General features: G+C 39.5%; 1 protein-coding gene across 1 annotated transcript in view; it reads left to right on the top strand.

The window, feature by feature from the left end:
• Positions 1-8,610, top strand: part of LOC102419451 (pregnancy zone protein) — a 45,801-nt gene extending 37,191 nt beyond the window's left edge. The window contains exons 29-36 of the mRNA XM_006084229.3: positions 1,271-1,494; positions 3,459-3,677; positions 3,849-3,976; positions 5,055-5,145; positions 5,852-5,920; positions 6,670-6,772; positions 7,830-7,871; positions 8,458-8,610. Coding sequence (XP_006084291.2) covers positions 1,271-1,494; positions 3,459-3,677; positions 3,849-3,976; positions 5,055-5,145; positions 5,852-5,920; positions 6,670-6,772; positions 7,830-7,871; positions 8,458-8,480 — 899 coding nt within the window. The 3' untranslated portion in view covers positions 8,481-8,610. The remainder of the gene's footprint in view (positions 1-1,270; positions 1,495-3,458; positions 3,678-3,848; positions 3,977-5,054; positions 5,146-5,851; positions 5,921-6,669; positions 6,773-7,829; positions 7,872-8,457) is intronic.
• Positions 8,611-21,036: the final 12,426 nt, after the last annotated feature.

The following is a 21,036-nucleotide window of genomic DNA, read 5'->3' as shown; positions in this document are numbered from 1 at the left end:
CAATAACATTTTCAAAGTGTTTTTATCTCTTTTTGCCAGATTATTAAAAAAGTCCTATGAGCTCAATAAGTAGGTTTTATTTTTTTCAATTACAGTTTATATTCAATATCATTTTATATTAGTTTAGGTGTGCTGCATAGTAGTGAAAGAATCACATACTTTACAAAGTGGTCCCCTTGATATTTCAAGCATTCTTCTGGTACCGTACATAGTTATTACAATATTGGCCATATTCCTTATGCTATACTGTACTTCCCCAGAACAATTTTGTGACTAATTATTTGTAGTTCTTAATCCCTTCACTTTTTTTCAGAAACTCCCCCCACCGCACCACCAATAACAACTTCCCTCCCCTCTGGCAAACATCAGTCAGTTCTCTGTATCTATGAGTCTGTTTCAATTTTGTTTGTTCATTTATTTTGTTCTTTAGATTCCACATATAAGTAAAATCATACAATATTTGTCTTTCTCTGACCATTTCACTTAGCATAATACTGTCTAGGTCTGTCCATGCTGCCACAAATGGTAAAATTGCATTCTTTTTTGTGGCTAAATAATATTCTATTATGTACGTATGTATACCACAGCTTTTATATCCTCTTGTTTATTGATGGGCATTTGGGTTGCTTCTGTATCTTGGCTGTTGTAAATAACACTACAATGAACATAGGAGTGCATATATTGTTTTGAATTAGTGTTTTGGGTTTCTCTGGGTACATACTCTCCATACTGGTTTTTAAAGTGGCTGCATCAATCTTCTCTCCCATCAAAAATGCATGACTGTTCCCTTTTCTCCACATCCTTGTCAACATTTCTTTACTGATTTATTGATGACAGCCATTCTAACAGGTATGAGCTGATATCTCATTGTGGTTTTAATTTGCATCTCTCTGATGCTTAGTGATGTTGAGCATCTTTTCGTATGTTTATTGGCAATCTGTATGTTCTCTTTGGAGGAATGTAATAGGTAGGCTTTATATCCAATTCATGCTCCAATTCCCAGGACATATCACAAATACCAAGAAAACTCTGTCTCGTTTATCTTTCAATTAAATATATATAGTTTAAGAGATTAACAAGTGTGCACTATGCTTCTTCCTCCAACAACATTCTCGGTCTTAGGCCCAGAAGACTAAACTTGAGTTAAGCATGGAAATGACAGAGAGGACCTTACTTCATCTCTCTATTATTTTCAACTCCATATGATAGGAATATATATTCACTTATTATCTACCAATAGTTATAATTCTCTCTTTTTCTCACCCTTAAGACAACACCGTCCACTGGGAACGACCTCAAAAAACCAGGGCACCAGAAGGGTACTTTTACCAACCCCAGGCTCCCTCTGCTGAGGTGGAGATGACGTCCTATGTGCTCCTGGCATACCTCACTGCCCAGCCTGCCCCAAGCTTAGAGGACCTGACTTCTGCATCGCACATTGTGAAGTGGATCATAAAGCAACAGAATTCCTATGGAGGCTTCTCCTCCACCCAGGTTTGTGGTTCCCAAATAGTCTTCTTCTCCAGGTTCACTTGACAGTTGGCCAATTTGAAAACAGAACAGTTACAAAGAAAAGAGAAGGTGAATCATTAAATCTTGGAAGAATTACTTAGAAATATTTAAAAACAGTAGGAAAAAAAGGTAAAGGACCCAAGTCATTCCCCAAAACAATTTTCACTAAGCCCTGCATTATCCCATCAATTTGGCTACTTAACCATAAGCACCATTCCTCTCTAAAGCTATATTATAACATTAGCACACATCGGTCAATAGCCACACTCTAGAATAGGGTTTCTGAATAGCAAAAGTGTTGACATTTTGTTCCGGATAATTATTATTGTGAGGGGCTGTCCTGGCCATTGAAAGATGTTTAACAGCCTCCTGGTCTCTCCCCACTAGATGCCAGTAGCATTCTACTCACAGTCAAAACAAGGCAAAATCAACCCTGGTTGAGAATCACTGCAAGAAATTCTCTAAGATGAGCCAGAACATTGTGTGATTAAAAGGAAAGTGACCACATAGAGCTCATTTTGGTCTTCATAGAATGAATGAGAAGTTCTATTTAACCACTCCAAGGAACTCAGACTCTCTACTCCTTTCTAACTGCCCTTACTCCTTTCTAACTGCCCTGAGACCTGTCTTCTTACACACACACACACACACACACCTAAAATTGGTTGTTTTTAAGCTAATGCTCTTAAATTATTTTTTTCATAGCACATTTTTGGAAATGTTTTATGGAGTGCAAAAATGATTGTGTTAACCATCCAGATAATCTGGATTTCCCCTCTTACACATCTTTCAGCATTTTGGATGTACATAATGAAACTTTTGTTTTTTAGGGATATCTATAATAATAAAAGCATAATATGCTAATTAGACCAGACGTCCTTCCTTCCGGACAAAGACGCAGAGGGCGGGGACCCAGGCAGAGGCGGCAGAAGCCGCAGAGGGCGGGGACCCAGGCAGAGGCGGCAGAAGCCCCTGGCCACAGCTGCAGCAGCAGGTGGAGGGCCAGGGCCAAGGCCCTTGCAAGAATTTCATGCATCGGGCCTCTAGTTATATATGTAAAACTATATATATATAACTCATGGGCACAGACAATCAGATAGTGAAGGCTGGGGCAGGGAGCGGGTGCGAGCTAGAAGGGTTCAATGGGGAAAAGGGGGACATATGTAATACTTTCAACAATAAAGATTAAAAAATAAAATTCAATAAGGCAGTGACTGGGGGGCGGGGGAGACTATATAAAGGGGAAAAGAAACTTAGGAAAGTGCAACTTGTCTTATACCACACTTTTTATTCCCAGCATATTTCTGTCATTCTTCTATCTAAATTACTGTCTAGTAAATGACAGTCACTTTTTTGTCTTAACTTTTTAATTTTAAACCGATTCTTTGAAATATATAAAAAAGAGAAGTATTGATGAGGAAGAGCAGGGCACAACTTCTGGGCATAGAAATAGTCCCTTAGGACAATACCAACACAAGTGAACTTAAATTGTGAATCTAATTTGCATTAATAGTCTTCTATTTATTTGGAAAAACTGTAGCATAACTTGGATTATGCCTTAAAGGTAGAGAAAAAGAAAAAGCAATTAGCAGGTGTAGACTTTAGGGAAGGAAAGCCATCACGCCCTTGCGGTAGCTAACACAGACTTTTGAGGAAAATCCCAGCCGCCGAAACCGGTTTGGCTCAGTGGATAGAGAGTCGGCCTGCGGACTGAAAGGTCCCAGGTTCGATTCCGGTCAAGGGCATGTACCTGGGTTGCGGGCACATCCCCAGTAGGAGATGTGCAGGAAGCGGCTGATCGATGTTTCTAACTCTCTATCTCTCTCCCTTCCTCTCTGTAAAAAATCAATAAAATATATTTAAAAAAAAAAAAAAGAAAAGAAAAGAAAATCCCAGCCATCAAAAACTTGCTCTTTGGGTGTGGTTCCTCCCCTCATCTCTTCCAGGACACGGTGATAGCTCTCCATGCCCTGTCTAAATATGGAGCAGCCACTTTCATCAGGACTCAGAAAACTGCACAAGTGACCATTCGTGATTCAAAAACCTTTTCCACAACATTCCAAGTGGATAGCAACAACCTCCTGTTGCTGCAGCAGGTCTCATTGCCAGAGCTGCCTGAGGAATACACCATAACAGTGACTGGGGAAAGATGTGTGTATCTTCAGGTGAGACTCTAGAATTATATTGGAAAAAATCAACTTGAAACTCTCCTCTGAAAAAGAAGCTCTGCTCTTTGCTTCCTGGACAAGTAAAGGGCAAATCTAGAGAAGTTAAATGATGAAAAAGTGAGGCTTCCCAGGAAAAGAAAAACTGACGGTGTCCTTGGTGTTCCACAGACATCCATGAAATATAATATCCTTCCAGAAAAGGAGGATTCCCCATTTGCCTTGGAGGTACAAACTCTGCCCCAAACTTGTGATGGACCCAAAGCCCATACCAGCTTCCAGATCTCAGTGAATGTCAGGTAAGGCCTTCTGACTGAGTCAGCTAATCCTGAGTCTAAAAGGTACTTGGAACCATCAATCATTAATATATTTGGAAGCTATGCTAGTAGATAAATGTAATTTAAAATTTATATATATATATATATATATATATATATATATATATATATCTAATGAAGTTAGTCTTCTATCATTATGAAATTATCTTTTTCTCTAGTAAATGTTTTGTCTTAAAGTTTTAATAATGCTTTAAAAGCATTTGAAAGCAAAGTCTAGTCTTAAATATGTTTAATAAAAAATGTGATTTTTTTAAATGTTCTAATTAATTCCTAGTAATCTTTTACACTAATTTTTATTTAACTCATTGCAAAATAATAAATTATTTTTTCAAATATTTTTACCTTAAGTTGAAGTAAATCTTTCTTACCTCTTCTGAATAATTATATTCTACCTTATTTTTTCTAATCAAATGAATAAGTAATAAATGCTAATATTAAATACAAAGTATTTATTACATATAAAATATAGAGGTTGCCCTATCATGAGCCATCAAAAACTTTGCAGGAGTCCTAAGAAAACATAGCCCAAATTATATTGCTTTGTATCTAATACTAATGACATTAATATTATAAAATAAATGATATTTCAGACAACCAACCCAATTATTAAACATAAATTTAATTGAAGTATAAAGCATTTGAATTTATCTGTCCTTACATTTTGAAGCCGCTCTTTGGAGACATGCTACATTTAAATTAACTAAAAATATAAAAGTAAGATGTATTAAATAACAAATGAGTAGTATAGGTAGAATGTCCAAAACCTGTAGATGTGTTTAAAAAGCAGATTACCAAACTCCACTCCCAAAGATTCTGTTTTGATCATGTGGGACTAAGCCTTGAATATCTATGATTTTAGTAAGCTATAAATCTGATGTATATTGATATCATACATGTCCAGGAAACACAGAGTTCTGTAGGTCATAATCTTAGGGGAAACTTCATGAAGATGGACAGGTTTTCGGTGGGTCTTGAAGGAGGAACTCTGGCTTTCTTTCACATAATAAATTCTAACTCCTTTTTTTCTCTGACACTACAGTTACAGAGGGAGCCGCCCTGTCTCCAATATGGTGATTGTTGATGTGAAAATGGTATCTGGTTTTATTCCCTTGAAACCAACAGTAAAAATGGTAGGTGTGTTTTAAGCCTAGGTAGATCCCATACAAAGGGATGTTATGTATCTTCAAATGAGACCATACCAATATAAAAGCTCTATCCATATCATCCTGCCTCAAAAATTGTTTTTCCCCAAATCCATGAAATTAAATTCAGTAACTATTTATTTGGCTCTAAGCTAAGAGACCTGTGTGATACCAGAGAACTACAAGGGGATATCTTATCCTTAGGCCACTCATGGTCCAGTTAGAAACTAAAAGCACATGGGCATGAAACAATAAAATGACAAGCAACAAAAAAAGACTATGATTAAATACCAAATTGACTAATATGCACACACAAAATTTGGCAATGATAAAACTAATGTGAGCTTGAATCGGCAAAGATGCCAGAGAGTCTAACATGTTACTTGGATATTGAAGGATAATGAAAATCCTGTCCTGAAAATAGCTGGCTTCCTTCTCTTGATAGAATTCCAAGAGATTTTTTTCAATCAAGACATGACAACATTGAAGCCTGTTTGCAAATGTGATTCCTTCCACTCACCCAACTTTTGTATAGCTAATGTACCTTGACTGTTTAATCATGAAGATGAGTCATAGGCATTCTAGCCCTCACATTATTTAAAGAATAAACATTTGTCCCTTTCTACAATCTGCTCTAGGTCTCAGTGTTCTCATATCTATTGTCTAACTTTTTGAGTTCTCTAATTTTCTTCAGCTTGAAAGATCTAACCATGTGAGCAGGACAGAAGTGAGCAATAACCACGTCATCATTTATGTGGAACAGGTGAGTGCTCTGGCATTTGAGCTGAGACTATATACATCGGTTGACTTTCTAAGTGGGTCTTGTCAATAGAAGATAAGTAATATAAGGAAAGCAACAATTAGTAACACCCTTTCAGAAAGTTAATCTATGCTAAAGAGAATAAAAGGAAAATCTCCTTTTAAATCCATAGAATGTCTGCTCTCTTTTTAATTATGTTACAATTGGAATATGAATATTTCTATGATTTCCAGTAGAAAAATCAACAGAATAAATGTCTAACATGTGTGTTATTTTAAAGACCCACCAAAAAGAATAAATACACCATTGTGGTTGATTAATAATACTGTTAATATTCTAATAAATATATCACTATATATAATAAAATGTAGATCTCATGAGTATCTTCAAAGTCAATAGCAAATCGAAGGGAATGTTTTATCTAACCACACAAAAAATAGTTTTGTATTATAACTACAGGTGGTACAAGTCTCTGCATCTTAAAACTCATTCACATAGACTCGGTTAATTTCTTACAGAGGACTACAAGAGCATATGGGTTGTCTCTGTTGTTTAGGAGAATATCTTGGGGATTTTGTTCATTGTAAAGAGTTCCCAAAGTTGCCTTCTAAACCCATCTTGGCATCCACAAATGTTTGCTTACCTAGAAGATCCAGGTGAAGAAGAGTCAGAGAACAATAAAGAATATGTTTTATTCAAAGAAGAGAGAAGAGGATTTCTAACCTCTTTATTACTCCCACTTTTCCTTTTAGGTGACAGCTCAGACACTCAGCTTTTCTTTCACGGTTCTGCAAGACATCCCAGTAAGAGACCTAAAGCCAGCGATTGTTAAAGTCTATGATTACTATGAGACACGTAAGTGAGAGAAAACTGAGACAATTAAATAGTCTCAATGCAAAACCAAGAAATAGGTGACAATAGACCCTGGTTTTAGACCATTCAATCAATATTATATCCATTTGTCCCTTTCCTCCAAGCTATATACTGTAGAAACCACCTACAAACAAATTTATCAATTAATATTTATTGCATCAGAAACTTAAGAATTTACAAAGAAAGATATTTGGTGACTGCTCTCAAATAGTTTAGAGACATAAAGAACATAGTACACATGGAAAGATAATGTAACCAGAAAAGACAGTTAAATGATAAATGATAAATGATAAATGAGTGTTACCAAGCTAAGGGATAAGAAATTGGGGAAGTGAAAATAGCACAGAAGACTAGTGCTTAATATGGACAAACAGGAAAAAAAGACAGAGGAAGAAAGATCTGAGTTGGATCCTAATGGATAAGTACATCTTCTAAAGTAAATAGTAGAGCCCTAGGTGGTTGGCTCAGTGGGTAGAGCATTGGCCTGTGGACTGAAGGGTCCGGGGTTTGGTTCCCTCCAAGGGCACATACATTGGTTGCAGGTTCCTCCCCTTCAGGGCGCATTCAGGAGGCAACCAATTGTTGATGTGTTTCTCTCACATCTATATTTCTCTCTGCCTTTCCCTTTCTCTTCCACTTTCTCTAAAAAATAATAACAAAAGCATTTTAGGCTAGAGCAATAATCTTAGAAAAGGGATTCAGGAAGCAAGCTGGATAAAGTGAGTATAAGCAGAGAGTTCATGGAAGAAAGAGCTACAAGAAACAAAGAAAGCAACAATGGTCATCTTCCTAAGAATTTAAAATTTGAATACTATCTAAACAGTCTTCAATCCCCCTCCTCCACTCCCGATGGTAGGGGGAGGGGGGAGGAGAGGGGGTAATAAACATGTTAGCTATCCTGTTCAACTCTGGCCTATTTGAATGGAGTTTTAACAATCCTGATATGATATACTTTTCACCAAAAGTAAAGTAAATAGATTCAATATGGCCTCTTGTTCATAGATGTTTTTTGTTTCTCCTTTCACCTAATATTTCTTAGATGAGTCCGCTATCGCTGAGTACACTGCCCCCTGCAGCATAGGTAAGAAATCACATGCCATGATCAACATCATACTCCATTGACTTTGCTCCCTAAATATTCTTCTAAATTTAAAATTCTTTACAAGTCTTTTCCTAGATCTGAGACAATTTATATGGCACATTCTCACACAAAGAGAAAACTGGAGAAGGGTACTTCCCCTGTAGGTGGGCTCTCCAATTTAAGATATTCATTCCATTATAAGAAAAGTCAATAAGTTTTATTTATGTTTGTCTGTGGGAGAGCCAGCAATAATAGACAACATTTCACATCACAGCTAATTGGTTTCCTTCATTTCAAGGGCCAACTATTATGATTCTCCTGCCTAATCTAACCCAACACATTTTTATAAATGAAGTTTTTTTGGAACAGATCCACACTCACATCTATTTTCTATGGCTGCTATTATGAGTTAAGTAGTTATGACGTAAACCATATGGCCTGCAAAGCCCAAAATATTTAGCATCTAGCATTTCACAGAGAAAGTTTGCTAACCCCAGCTTTAGCTCACACTCACTGCTCAGATTCAACTGAGGGAATATTCCTGAAGAAACCCTACAACTCTTTTATGTTTCTTTTCTCACCATAGATGCAGAGCAAGACAATGTTTGAGGACCAAATTTAGACTACATCTTTTGCTGGATTCCCTGTCCTGTACTTGAATTTAGAAGGAATTGGGTTGTTTATCTCTGTAAAACAGACATCAAAAAGGCTTGTTGAATAAATATATATTTCTAATCAAGCTATTCGTTCCATCATTTATAAATCAAACATGTTTACATAATGAGTTATATTGTCTTAAATAATGTGAACAGTACAGATGTGAAATATAACTGCTTATATTACAACTGTGAATTTAATATATAAAATCAATTAGACAATAACTGAAAATAATTATGTTCTGAGAAACCTTAGGGGGAAAAAATCACTCACTGAGCTAGGAAGCTGGGGAGAAAAGTATTGATGAGTAACTAGGAAGGGATAAATATTTCTTGAGAGGAAACAAGGAATATTTGTCTTTGTCACTAAGCTAAGAAAACAAAACTGGACTTCACAAGAGACTAAAATAATTAAAGTTAGAATGTGTTGGAGATAGGCAGCACTGTGCAGAGGTTGAAGTCTAGACACTGGAGCCAGACTGTCTAGATTCAAATCCTGACTCCATCCTTGCCTCACCAGCTGAATGACTAGGGCAATTACTTAGACTTTCTCCTTCAGCTTTTTCACAAAGAAATGGGGATAATAACAGACTGTACCTTGAAGTATCATTGATGATAAACTATTCTAATGAAAGGAGAGAAAGAGAATAGCTGAATCAAGCAATGGCTCCTAAACCTTCAGCTCAGATAAGGTGTATGTCATGTCCATTTATAATTCTACTAGAGGCTCAGTGCACAAAAATTTGTGCACTCGGGAGAGTCCCTCAGCCTGGCCTGTGCCTCTCGCAGCCTGGGTCCCAGACCACCTGTTGGCTTAGGCCTGCTCACCAGGTGATTGGGCCTAAGATGGCAGTCATACATCCCTCTGGCAGCCCAGCAGCCCTTGGGGGATGTCCACTTGCCAGCGGGGAGCAGACCTAGCTGCAGTCGGACATCCTTAGCGCTGCTGAGGAGGCCAGAGAGGCTCCCACCACCACCGCTGTACTGGCAGCTGGCAGCCTGGCTTGTGGCTGAGCAGAGCTCCCCCTGTGGGAGCACACTAACCACCAGGGGGCAGCTCCTGCATTGAGCATCTGCCCCCTGGTGGTCAGTGTGTGTCATAGTGACCAGTCATTCCCAGTGGTTCTGCTGTTAGGGTCAATTTGCATATTACCCTTTTATTATATAGGATTGGCTAAAGCAAGTCATGGGACCAAACCTGACTTCAATTGTGGGGTGGGGGCAGGGTGACTCTTCCCACAAGGAAGCAAACATAGCAGTGTAAAGAAATATATAGCTCTCTTACAGGAAAGACAGTAAATAATGAAGAAAAAATGATGCAATCCCACCCAGAGGTGAAGTATAGATATAAATCTATCCAGTTGTCCCAGAAGCTTTTACTGAGCAGTTTATCTTTGGCACACTAATTTGAAAGGACACCTATATCACCCCCTGCAGCATATACTATATTCACACATGTTTTGGTGGGCATTTCTGGAATTTTTAGTCTGTTTCTTTGGTCTCTCTGTATTTATGTATCAGGACTACATTTTCAATAATCAAGACTTTATAGTGTGTTTTACTATCTTAAAGAACTAGTTTCCACTTACTGCATATATTTTTCTGAGTTTTTCAATTATGTCCTTATTTAATTTTCCACCTGAATCAGCTTCTCTATTTAACACAAAAGTTGGGTATCTTACTGGAATCTCATCAAATGTGTACATTAATATAGGGAGAATTGTCACCTTTTTAAGATTGACTTCCCTATCCAAGAACAGGGTGTGTTTTATATTTTATTTTTAATTTTTTCAAGTCTTCTTGTGTGTGCTTCGGTACTTTTTTTAAAGTTATTTTCTCATATAGAATATACACATTTCTTATACTCCTTTCTAGGTAGTTCATTGTATTCTTGTTGAAAATGTATATGTGGTTTCTTTATTATATAAACAGCTAGTTATGTATGAAAATATTTATTATGGACTTTGATTTTATAGACCATAAAGTGTACAAATATGGAGGGCCCAGCTTGATAAATTTTTATTTATGATTAAATCTTAGAAAACATTTTCAGAATCCCAGAAAGACTCTCACATGTCCACTCTTGGTCAAAACTCATCTCGACACCCAGGGCAATAATATATTCTGACTTTTATAGTCATAAATTATTTTTTCCCATCTGTAAGCTTCATTACAAACAGAATCATGCAGAATGTATGATTCCCACAAAAGCATGGATTTGGGCCTGGCTGGTGTGGCTCAGTGGTTGAGGATCGACCCATGAACCAGGAGGTCACTGATTTGATTCCCAGTCAGGGCACATGCCTAGGCTGTGGGCTTGATCCCCAATAGGTGGCATGCAGGAGGCAGCTGATGGATGTTTCCCTCTCTCTATCTCTCTACCCTTCTCCCTTCCTCTCTCTAAAATCAATAAACATTTTTTTTAAAAAGGCATAGATTTGGGCCTAAGCCAAAATTGAACTTTAAAAACTTTAAAAGAGCCAGAAGAAAACATAAGAGATATCCTATATAATAAAGAGCTAATATGCTAATTAGACTGGAGGGCGGAATGATCTTCTGGAACGACCTTCCAGAACAACCAGTGGGCGGGGTTCAAGGCTGTGGGGCTGGGAGGCAGCTGCGGCTTCGAGGGCTGAGCCTCTTGCATGAATTTCTTGCATCAGGCCTCTAGTATTGTATAAGCTATTGTTCTTACCCAACTATGAGTGTTTATATTGTGTCAGTTGATGAAACAAAACAGAGAAGGTAATCTGAAAAATTCTTAGTGATAAAATGAATTCTATCAGGATAAAGGAAAGGCTGAAACAATAGAGGGTATGCCTATTATATACTTAATTCTGGCAAAATGGCCAGGTTTGATAACAGAAACTTTGAGAATAGCCATTAGTTGAGCTACAAAGCTTATTTGTGCGTTTGAATGGCTTAAAATAGTGGGACACGGGGACTCTTAAAAAGAGCAGAGAATCCTATCTAATAAAAGAGAAAGATGGTAATTAGCGTACAACCGCTACCCTTCCCATTGGCTAATCAGGGCGATATGCAAATTAACTGCCAACTAAGATGGCGGTTAACTGGCCAACAAAGATGGCGGCTAATTTGCATACGCCCAATGATAGGAGAAGGACTGAAGAATGGTGATCGGCAACCCAGGCTGCAGGCAAGAGCTAGGGGGTGGGCAAAGTCTGCCTTTCCCCACCCCCCAGCCGGTGATCGCCATCGGAAAGCCAGGCAGCAAAAGCCAGGCACAAACCCTACCCCAGGGGCCGGGGTTGCCGGCTGGCTTGCGTGGAGCGATCGCCATGGTGATCGGAGGGTGGGAGGGCCGGGGCGCAGGCCAGGTGGCAACCCCGGACCCCCCAGAAGCCGCCTGCCCGCCGCCCGTGACCCAATCTGGTCTCGGGTTTCAGTCCCGCGCCCGTGTGCAGCTGCAGAAGCCGCCTGCCCACAGTGTGTGCTGCCGCAGAAACCTCGGGCTGGCGCCCCTGTGCAGGCTGCAGTCGCAGAAGCCGCCTGCCTGCCGCATCCCACTATGATCCACTGAGTTATGAGGCCAGAGAGCAAGGAGAACTTCCTCCCCTGAGTCAAAGTTGGGAGCGGAGGACACGGCCTCCCCTCCTAAAGTCGCCAAAGGACAGGACCTCACCTAAGCCACATCCTCTGAGACAGCCCGGCAGGCACCACTGACCCTCTCTGCAGGCCGGGCCCCCTCCCCCTTCCCCTGTCCCTGCACAGCTCCCATAGCTCCCCACTGGCTGAGTCAGGCACAACAGGTTTGCAGCCACAGGGGCGATTTAGCAGCTAATGAAAAATGCGAGAACGAACAAATGAAGCAGCTACTGCAGTGGGGAAAAGACGTTCATCAAATTCATTGTCTCTGAGAAACTGAGGCAGCCAGCACAGGCCCCTGCACAGGATGAGGCTTCTGCTTCTAAAGAAATGTCCTGGGGTTAAAGGTGAGGGGGGTGCTGCCTTTCCCATCTCGGAGCTCTAGGAGGAGTCTGTGCTCCCCCTCCTGGTATTCTTAACACCCAGAGACCCCTCCCCAATCCAGGCAGGAATATTCCACGCTGACCGCCTCCAGAAAGCAGAGAACAAAGAGGCACTTCTTGACTTCAAGCCTCTAAACCAGTGGTTTTAACCTTGGCTGCACATTAGAATCACCTGGGAATCTTTTTAAAATCCTGATTTCTGGGCCTCATCCTCTGGAAATTCTGTTTCTTTGTTATGGGGTAGAGCCACAACATTAGTAACAAAGGATGAGGCGCAGAAATCAGGATTTTAAAAAGATTCCCAGGTGATTCTAATGTGTAGCCAAGGTTGAGAACCACTGCTCTAAACAGACTTGACCACAGTGGGCAAAGACCTGTAGCTGAGAGGGGACAGGTTCTGGGTGTAGAGGTCCAAAGCGTGGAAGGCTTCCTGGGGGAGCAGTGGATCTGGAAGCCTGTGTGCTGGGTCAGAGACACCCCTGCCTCCCACCCTCCCCTGCCCTGCACATAGACGTGCCTGGACTGGGGTGAGGAGGAGAAGGAGAACTAGAGGGAAGGAACACTGTGTTTGTTGGCGGCCATGTAAAAAGGACTGTGCCCTCCCCTCCCACTGAGTCACTCCCTAAGGCAGCAGGAGACGGAGGGTCTGAGAGCAGCCACACAGCTTTGTGGCCGTGACCAAGGCACCAAGATGATGTCCATGCAACCGGGCTGAGGAGGTGTCAGAGGACCTCACCCCAGAAAGCCCAATAGCTCTTGTGTGAGAGAGAGAAGGTGGCAGGGAGGGATGAAGAGAGTGAATTGGACTCAAGAGGCCTCAAGGCCCAGATGAGGAGAATATACCAGGGATTGGCATGGACTTGAGCTCTGAGGTGAGGGTCAAGGGCACTGGGTGGGGGCCAGTCCAGACAGAAGACTGAGGTCCACATGTTCTTGACCCTGCTTGGTTCTTTGGCACCTCTGCCTGAGATATAAACTGTCTGATATGGAAGTACAACTCCAGAGAAGGGGGTGGGGAACCTAAGTTAAATGATATTTTGTTTTTGTTTTTTTACTTGGCAGAATGGGGGCTAAAGTTGAAGTTAGGTTTGGTTACTAAACAATAAAGAAAGCAACATTTCTCACACACCCGACTGTGTGGTCTGAGTTTGCTGCTGCCTATAAACCGAGAGAAAGTTGTAAAATGAAGTACTAATCTCTAGGGTTTAGGTCAGACCAAGGAGTAGTGCCACTCAGCCAGAAGCTGGCTCATGGCTGGCCAGTGCAGAGGTGGTGGCAGGAGCCTTTCCCACCTCTGTGGCAGCACTAAGAATGTCTAACTAACAGTTTAGGCCCGATCCCTTGGGGGCCTAAGCCTTTAGTCAGACATCCCCCGAGGGCTCCCTGGCTACCAGAAGGATGGCTGACTGCAAGCTTAAACCTGATCCCTTGGGGAGTGGGCCTAAGTCAACAGGTGGACATCCCCCAAGGGGTCCTGGACTGCAAATGGGCGCAGGCCGGGCTGAGGGACGCACCCACCCCCAACGAGTGCACAAATTTTGTGCACCGGGACTCTAGTCCTTTATAAATAGAGATAAAGCAGTTTCAGTTGTTTTGTAATATCTGAATGAGTACACCACTCATAGCCTATATCTAAGACATATATAATTTTGTGTTTAATTAATGGAATACAATCCAATCATGACATGAACACAGGCAGGGTGAAAAGGGTGAGCAAGCGCAGGCAGGGATGACATATCCCCTGTTCCCTGAGGCCAGCAGTGTGAGAAACTGCTCTCCTTGGCTTTCTTGTAGACCAGAATCAAATGACACAGTGTTTCACTATAAAAAAAACTTGGAAATAATCATTAAATATGATCCAAAAACAATCTGAATTAGAATGTGAGAAAGAATTTGGTAAGAAACAAGAGGTTGCTCAATCATAGGCATTAAGTGGAAAAACAAGAGGAGGGACAGGAGGCTAGGTCAGCCAGAAGTCTAAGAAATGCTCTCCTTCTCCAAGCCACTTTTTAATTTCACCTTCATGTTTTCCAAAGAGAATAGAATAAACTGTGTACTAGCTTCTTCCCTCAAATAATGCATACACTACTACTCACTATACATTTTGATCCCTATTTCATGAGATTAAGTGTTGCTGATCCATTTTCACATAAGAAGTTGGAACAACAAGAAACAGAGATGAACATTTTATCAGTATCTCACTGCTTCCAGAAAAACAGTTGTCTCTTAATGCTAGTGCTCTTAAGAGAATCCTAGGATTAAAATTCCAGATTTCCAGGACCATAATTTTACTTGCACAGCAGAAAGAATACACACAGGGTGTGGCAATGACTATCAAAGAAGAAATTAGGGAGGGGGGTGATTTTATCCACTATTGCATCAGAAAATTATGACCTGGGAGCCTAGTACCAGACGTCTCTGCATGTTTTTAATCAACAATGTGAGGTTATGGAGCTATGTATGTGAGAATGGGAATTCCCAAAATGATAACAAGCTTCCACCTCCGTTTATCTTTTTCTTTCTCTTTCTTTCAAAAAAGAAAAAAAAAGTTGCATAGCTATACTTTAACTAAACCTAAACATGCTCCCTTTCTTTTCCCCAAATAAGTGACAGATTTGTTTTCCAAGCTTCCTTCCTTGACTAACATGGAAAGATAATGGGCTGAAACATTAACTGGCATTTTGTTTTTACTGATGAAAAGGATTTGGAAAGAATGTGACCCATGCTGATTCTGATCCTCTGGTATTTTTCCTTTCCTATTTCAAAAGCGTAGCCAGGCCCTTGTGTTATTTTGTCTTAAGAATTTTCAAGGTGAGCAGCAGAAGTTGCTTTAAAATAATTTTGTGAAAGCCTGGCTCCTTGAGCAAATTACTCCAGGTTCTCCTGAAGAAGAATGGAAAGAAATCCTTCCCAGGAAAGCTAGCGTAGAAACCTAGTTGGCAGGGAGAATCCCAAACCAGGAGATGTGCGGAGGTTTGTAGGACCCCGGATAGTGGCCCCTGGGGTCCCCTCCATCCTTGCACCCAGGGGAAAAGACAGGACCTCGGAGTTAAATAGTTGGGTAAGGCAGACTCTGGGTCACTGAGCTCCCCGTGAAGGCAAACATTCCTGTGTCCACATAGAGCAGAGAAGCAGCCAGGCAGACCAGACGTCACGAGTTGGAAAGTGGCATGGTCATATCAGGAGTAATCAGTTTCAAACAAAGACTAAAGCAATCTTCCAAAATATTTTGCTTTACAAGCCCCAGTGTGAGGAAAGCTCTAATGAAAACTAAGATTCATTCTCAGCAGGGCATTTGGAAAGATGGATGCAAATATCACTTCCTTTTCTGGATCCCTCTTACTCTGTCTTCCACATTGCCGCCAAGATGAAGCCCAAAATTGGCCATGTCACTTCTCTATTTTAGAATCTTTAGGTAAAGGCTTTTTGCTTAGCCCCCAGATCCTTACATTCTGGCCCCTGCCTCCCTGTCTGTTCCCACCTCCTCCTTTTCTGCTCTTCACATCTGTTTTTGACTACGTAGCGTGCGTCCATGAGATCATGCCTTTCCACATATCTATGTGTTATCTCTTCTTCCAAATCTATCATCTGAATAACTTCTCTTCCTTCTAAATTCAAAGCCATGGGTATCATCTGCAGGAACTTCCTCCCCTGCCAGATTCAGGTGTCCCTTAACCCCTTCTCAACACTACATTTGAGTCTTTCAAGGCGCTGAATACACAGTGATGTCATTATTTACTCATCTGTTGATCACTAGATTAAGTTTTCTCTGGGCTTTTTATCTTCATGAATTACAGAGCACCTCATACAAAGGAATGGTGCAAGTGATTGTGAAATGAGTTTATTATTTACACAAAGTGGCATTGTAGATCACAGTTTTGTGTTTTGGTTGTGGATTTACTGATGTTTTTGTGCAGTTAATGATGTTTTTCAGATAGTTTGAATAAAAATTTTCAGGACTCATCCAACTTTACAAGTCACAGTTTGTTTTCCTTGAAATTTTTAATTTATATTTTTTATGGGTAGCAGTCACATGGCTCAAATACTAGAACATTGAAAAATACACAAGGAGCCCTGCCTGGTTTGGCTCAGTGAATAGAGCCATTGGCCTGCGAACTGAGGGTCCCAGGTTTGATTCCAGTCAAGAACACATGCCTGGGTTGGGGGCTAGTCTCCAGTGGGGGGGGAGGGGCATACAGGAGGCAGCTAATCAATGATTCTCTCTCATCATTGATGTTTCTATCTCTCTCTCTCCCTTCGTCTCTGAAATCAATAAAAATATCTTTTAAAAAATAAAAAATAAATTTTATAAAACATAAAGATACACAATGAAAGCCATCTTCTCACCGTTGTTCCTAATTTGCCCAATTTTTGCTGAACACCCCCCAAATAATGTTTTATGTAATTTTCCAACTTTCTTTGTTGATTCCACAACAAATATAGGGTGTCCCAAAATTCACGCAAGAAGTAATTTTGATAGAAAACACAGGTTTATAATTAAAAATTGTAAATTTTTATTGATTCATAAAGTATACAGTATAGGGTTATGTAAAGAATTGCACATAGGGTAAATGGCCTCCAGGGCTTTGCTGGCACATATGCAAAGCCATGGTCTTCATTGGTCTTCATTGTCCCTACTTCTGGGCCATAATTGGTCCTTGGTAATGCTTATCAAATTGAAGGGATTGAAATCAAAGGGCAACAGATATTAGAATCTGATTCAATAAACCAAGTAAAATTAGGCTTTTATTTTTGTTATTGCTGTTGTTGTTAATGCACACGCAAAATTCAAATCTTGCGTGAATTTTGGGACACCTATATTATTATTAATTCTTATTTTTACCTTAACATAAAAGGTAACATAAACATACTTTTTATTTTCACATAGTATACTTTAGAAATGTTTCCACATCAGTGCATAGATATTCTTTTTTTTCCAACAGCTTCATAGCATTACATTGTGTGGATGCCCCATAATTTATTAACCCAGTTCCCTGGTTTTGTAAATTTTGAGTGTTTCCAGGCTATCCTACTACAAATAACTGAAATGAATGACCTGGAACATAATGTTTTCACAAGTGTGTTAATATGACCATAGACTGAATTCCTTAACTATGTAATTGCTGTGTCAAATGATTTGTGTAATTGTGTGTGGATAATTAGAGTTTTGATAGGTAGATTTTGTTTATATTGGCAAATATTTAGTGAGCTGTCTTACTGAATTCTCCTATTTTACAAAGTGATTTCTTGGTTGATTCTCTTATATTTTGAAGGTATAAAATTATCTCATTTTCAAATAATGATCATTTTACCTTTTCCCTTTATACTTACTATCTCTATTTTATTTTATTTGTATTGGATAAAGCCTGTAGAAAAAACTTGAAGAGTAGTGAAATAGCCTTCTTTTCTTGGCTAAAGCCTGTAGAACAAACTTGAAGAGTAGTGAAATAGCCTTCTTTTCCTATTTCTGATTTACTGTATGTACATGTAAAACACATAGTTATGAAACTGTTTACTCTTGGTTACTCATAGTTATGAAACTGTTTACTCTTGGTTACTCTTTTACTGGGTATTTTTATGAAGAATAGATGCTTAATTTTGTCAAGTACCTTCCTACATCTATGAAAATGAAACTAATTCAGTCATGGTGTAAAATCAGTAATTCTTAATTTTCTTTATTTTTTATTTTTTTATCTTCAACTGAGGATATTTTTCCATTGATTTTTTAGAGAGAGTGGGAGAGAGAGGGAAAGACAGAGAGAAATATCGATGTGAGAGAAACACATTGATTGGTTGCCCATTACACGAGCATCGACCAGGGCCTGACTGGGGAGGAACCTGCAACCAACGTGCCCTTGATGGGAATAGAACCCGGGACCCTTAAGTCCACAGGCTGACACTCTATCCACTGGGCCAAACTGGCTTGGGATAAAATTGGTAATTCTTTAATGTGCTGCTGGATTATGTTTACTAACTTTTCATTTAAGATTTTATCAGTATTTACAAGTGAAATTAGTCTCTTTGTGTTACCTTTGCCAGGTTTGAATGTCGATGTTATATTCAGTTTCTAAAAAGAATTTTGAGTTCCTTGTTTCTCTGTACTCAAAAACACTATTGATATTATTGTACTTGGCATTGTGCTTTCCTGTGAGAAATTGCTCCACCAGGGCCACCCTGACTGCAAAGTTTATTCAAGTCATGTCCAGACCCCAAATGTCAATGCTCTGTGTATATCAAGATTTTACATCTTCATGAGTTTACAAAGAAAGAACCTCATGTATATGGGGGAAGAGTTATTCATCTTGAACTCTGGGCAGGCTCAATAAATGTTGTAAATGGGTAAGTGGAAGGAAAGGAAAAGAATCAATTAAATGAATTACTGGTAGTACAGATGAAGAGGTAGTCATTTTATAACATGATTTTGGCAAGGAATTTAAAGAAATCATGATATCTTTATGCAAAATAATTAGAGAAATGTAAGCCACATATTTGTTAGTGAGTTCACTGCTTAATTTACAGTCAAATTACTATACCTAGAATTTTAATAAATACGTTTAACTTGGAAAATGTTCCCTAGTAGAACAGAACACGTCGTCCTTAATATTTAGTCTTTTTCAGTTCTACATGTTCTGTCAAGTGACGAAACACACAAAAGGAATGCTTATCAGTTTTGCAAACAGCACAGTGCTGGGAAAGGCAACTCTGTGGACATTGGAATCATTTTGAAAAACTAAACATAGAAATCAGCACTTATTTGTCAACACACAGTATTGATTTTAATCATTTGTTCTTTCAACACTTATATATATATATTTTAAATATATTTTATTGATTTTTACAGAGAGGAAGGGAGAGAGATAGAGAGCTAGAAACATCGATCAGCTGCCTCCTGAACATCTCCCACTGGGGAGGTGCCCACAACCCAGGTACATGCCCCTGACTGGAATCGAACCTGGGACCTTTCAGTCTGCAGACCGACGCTTTATCCACTGAGCCAAACCGGTTTCGGCAACACATATATTGAGCACCTACTATGAACAACTTGATACTATTCGAGGCATTAATATGTATATATTGCAAATATACATAATTACATGTTATATTCTGTCACATAATTGTGCAGGCTTATTTATAATGTTATATAGTCATGTACATAATGAAATGTGCTATTAAAAATAAAAAGCAGGGTAAGGAGAGAGTATGACTTGAGAAGAGATGAAGTCAGAGGACTGAACTTTGAGACACAGCAATGCTTAAATGTCAGGAAGTCAGCAAAAGATTCTGAAAATATTTGACAAAAAATCAAAGAAGTGTGATGTATTGAAACCAAAGTGAAGAAATTCCTTCAAGAAGGAATTCAAGAATAGAGTGAGCAAATATGTCAGTTAATTCTGAAAGACAGAATAAAAAGAGAGTCCTAGTTGGTTTGGCTCAGTGAATAGAGCGTCAGCCTTCTGACTGAAGGGTCCCAGGATCGATTCTGGTCAAGGGCACATGCCCTGGTTGCAGGCTCAATACTTAGTGGGGGGCATGCAGTAGGCAGCAGACCAATGATTCTCTCTCATCATTGATGTTTCTACCTCTTTCTCCTCTCCCTTCCATCTCTTTCTCCTCACCCTTCCTCTCTGAAATAAATTTTAAAAATATATATTTTTAAAGAGAACTATTTAGGTCCAATGGTGAAGATAAAGCCTTATAAAGGAATTTAAAAAAAAAAAAGGAGTGATAGCAGTAAGTTTGGACAAATCTGTGGCAAAGGGAGCGAAAACATTAGGTGGTAGGTTGAGGAAAATGTATAGACAAGGATTTTTCTTATTTCACAGATGGAATATATATTTATATTAGAATGATGATATTAACAGGAGAAATTTCATGGTGCAGTAGAATGCGGTAAGTAATTTTAGTAATGAAGTTTTTAGCGTGCAAAAAAGGAATAAGGTCAAGTACAAAAATGAAATCATGGTTTGGATTTAGATGCCCAGATAGCCCATCCAGGATAACTCAAGAGAAGACAGAGTACTCAGGCACAGATGCCAAGGAGCTGGTAGTTTTTGTATTGGGGGAAGATGATCAGAATTTTGACTTCCGATTTCTTCTATTCTCGCAGTGAAATAAGCAATGTCATTGGCTGAAAGAATACAAGAAGGAAGTCATTTGGAATATTGAAGAGAAAATATAAGGTGGGAGAGCAGGAGAATGAAGTTACTTGAGCAATACAGTAGTACTGCAAGGAGGCACTGTATTTGTACCAAAGTTCAAGTCATGAACTTAAATCTGTCAGCATGCTCACATGTTTTTCACCAGCCATATTCTTTAGTTTTGATGCAAGTGAATGTTGGGGTCCTGCCCCAACAGGTCCAGGGGTTCTTCAAAGGTGTGGATGGAGTCGGCGAAGAATGTTTTACACGGAGACGGCGTTCAGGACTCTCTAGCTCTCTCTAGTCTCCGTGGATCTTCCTGTGCCTGGCTGAGGCCACAGAGAAAGATCCTGAGGCAAGCTGAGCCTTTATTTTTATAGTC

This window comes from Myotis lucifugus, unplaced genomic scaffold (assembly GCF_000147115.1).
Source record: "Myotis lucifugus unplaced genomic scaffold, Myoluc2.0 scaffold_10, whole genome shotgun sequence".
Taxonomy (NCBI): Eukaryota; Metazoa; Chordata; class Mammalia; order Chiroptera; family Vespertilionidae; genus Myotis; species Myotis lucifugus.
The sequence above is the reverse complement of the archived record's forward strand: the minus strand, read 5'-3'. Positions and strand labels throughout refer to the sequence as shown.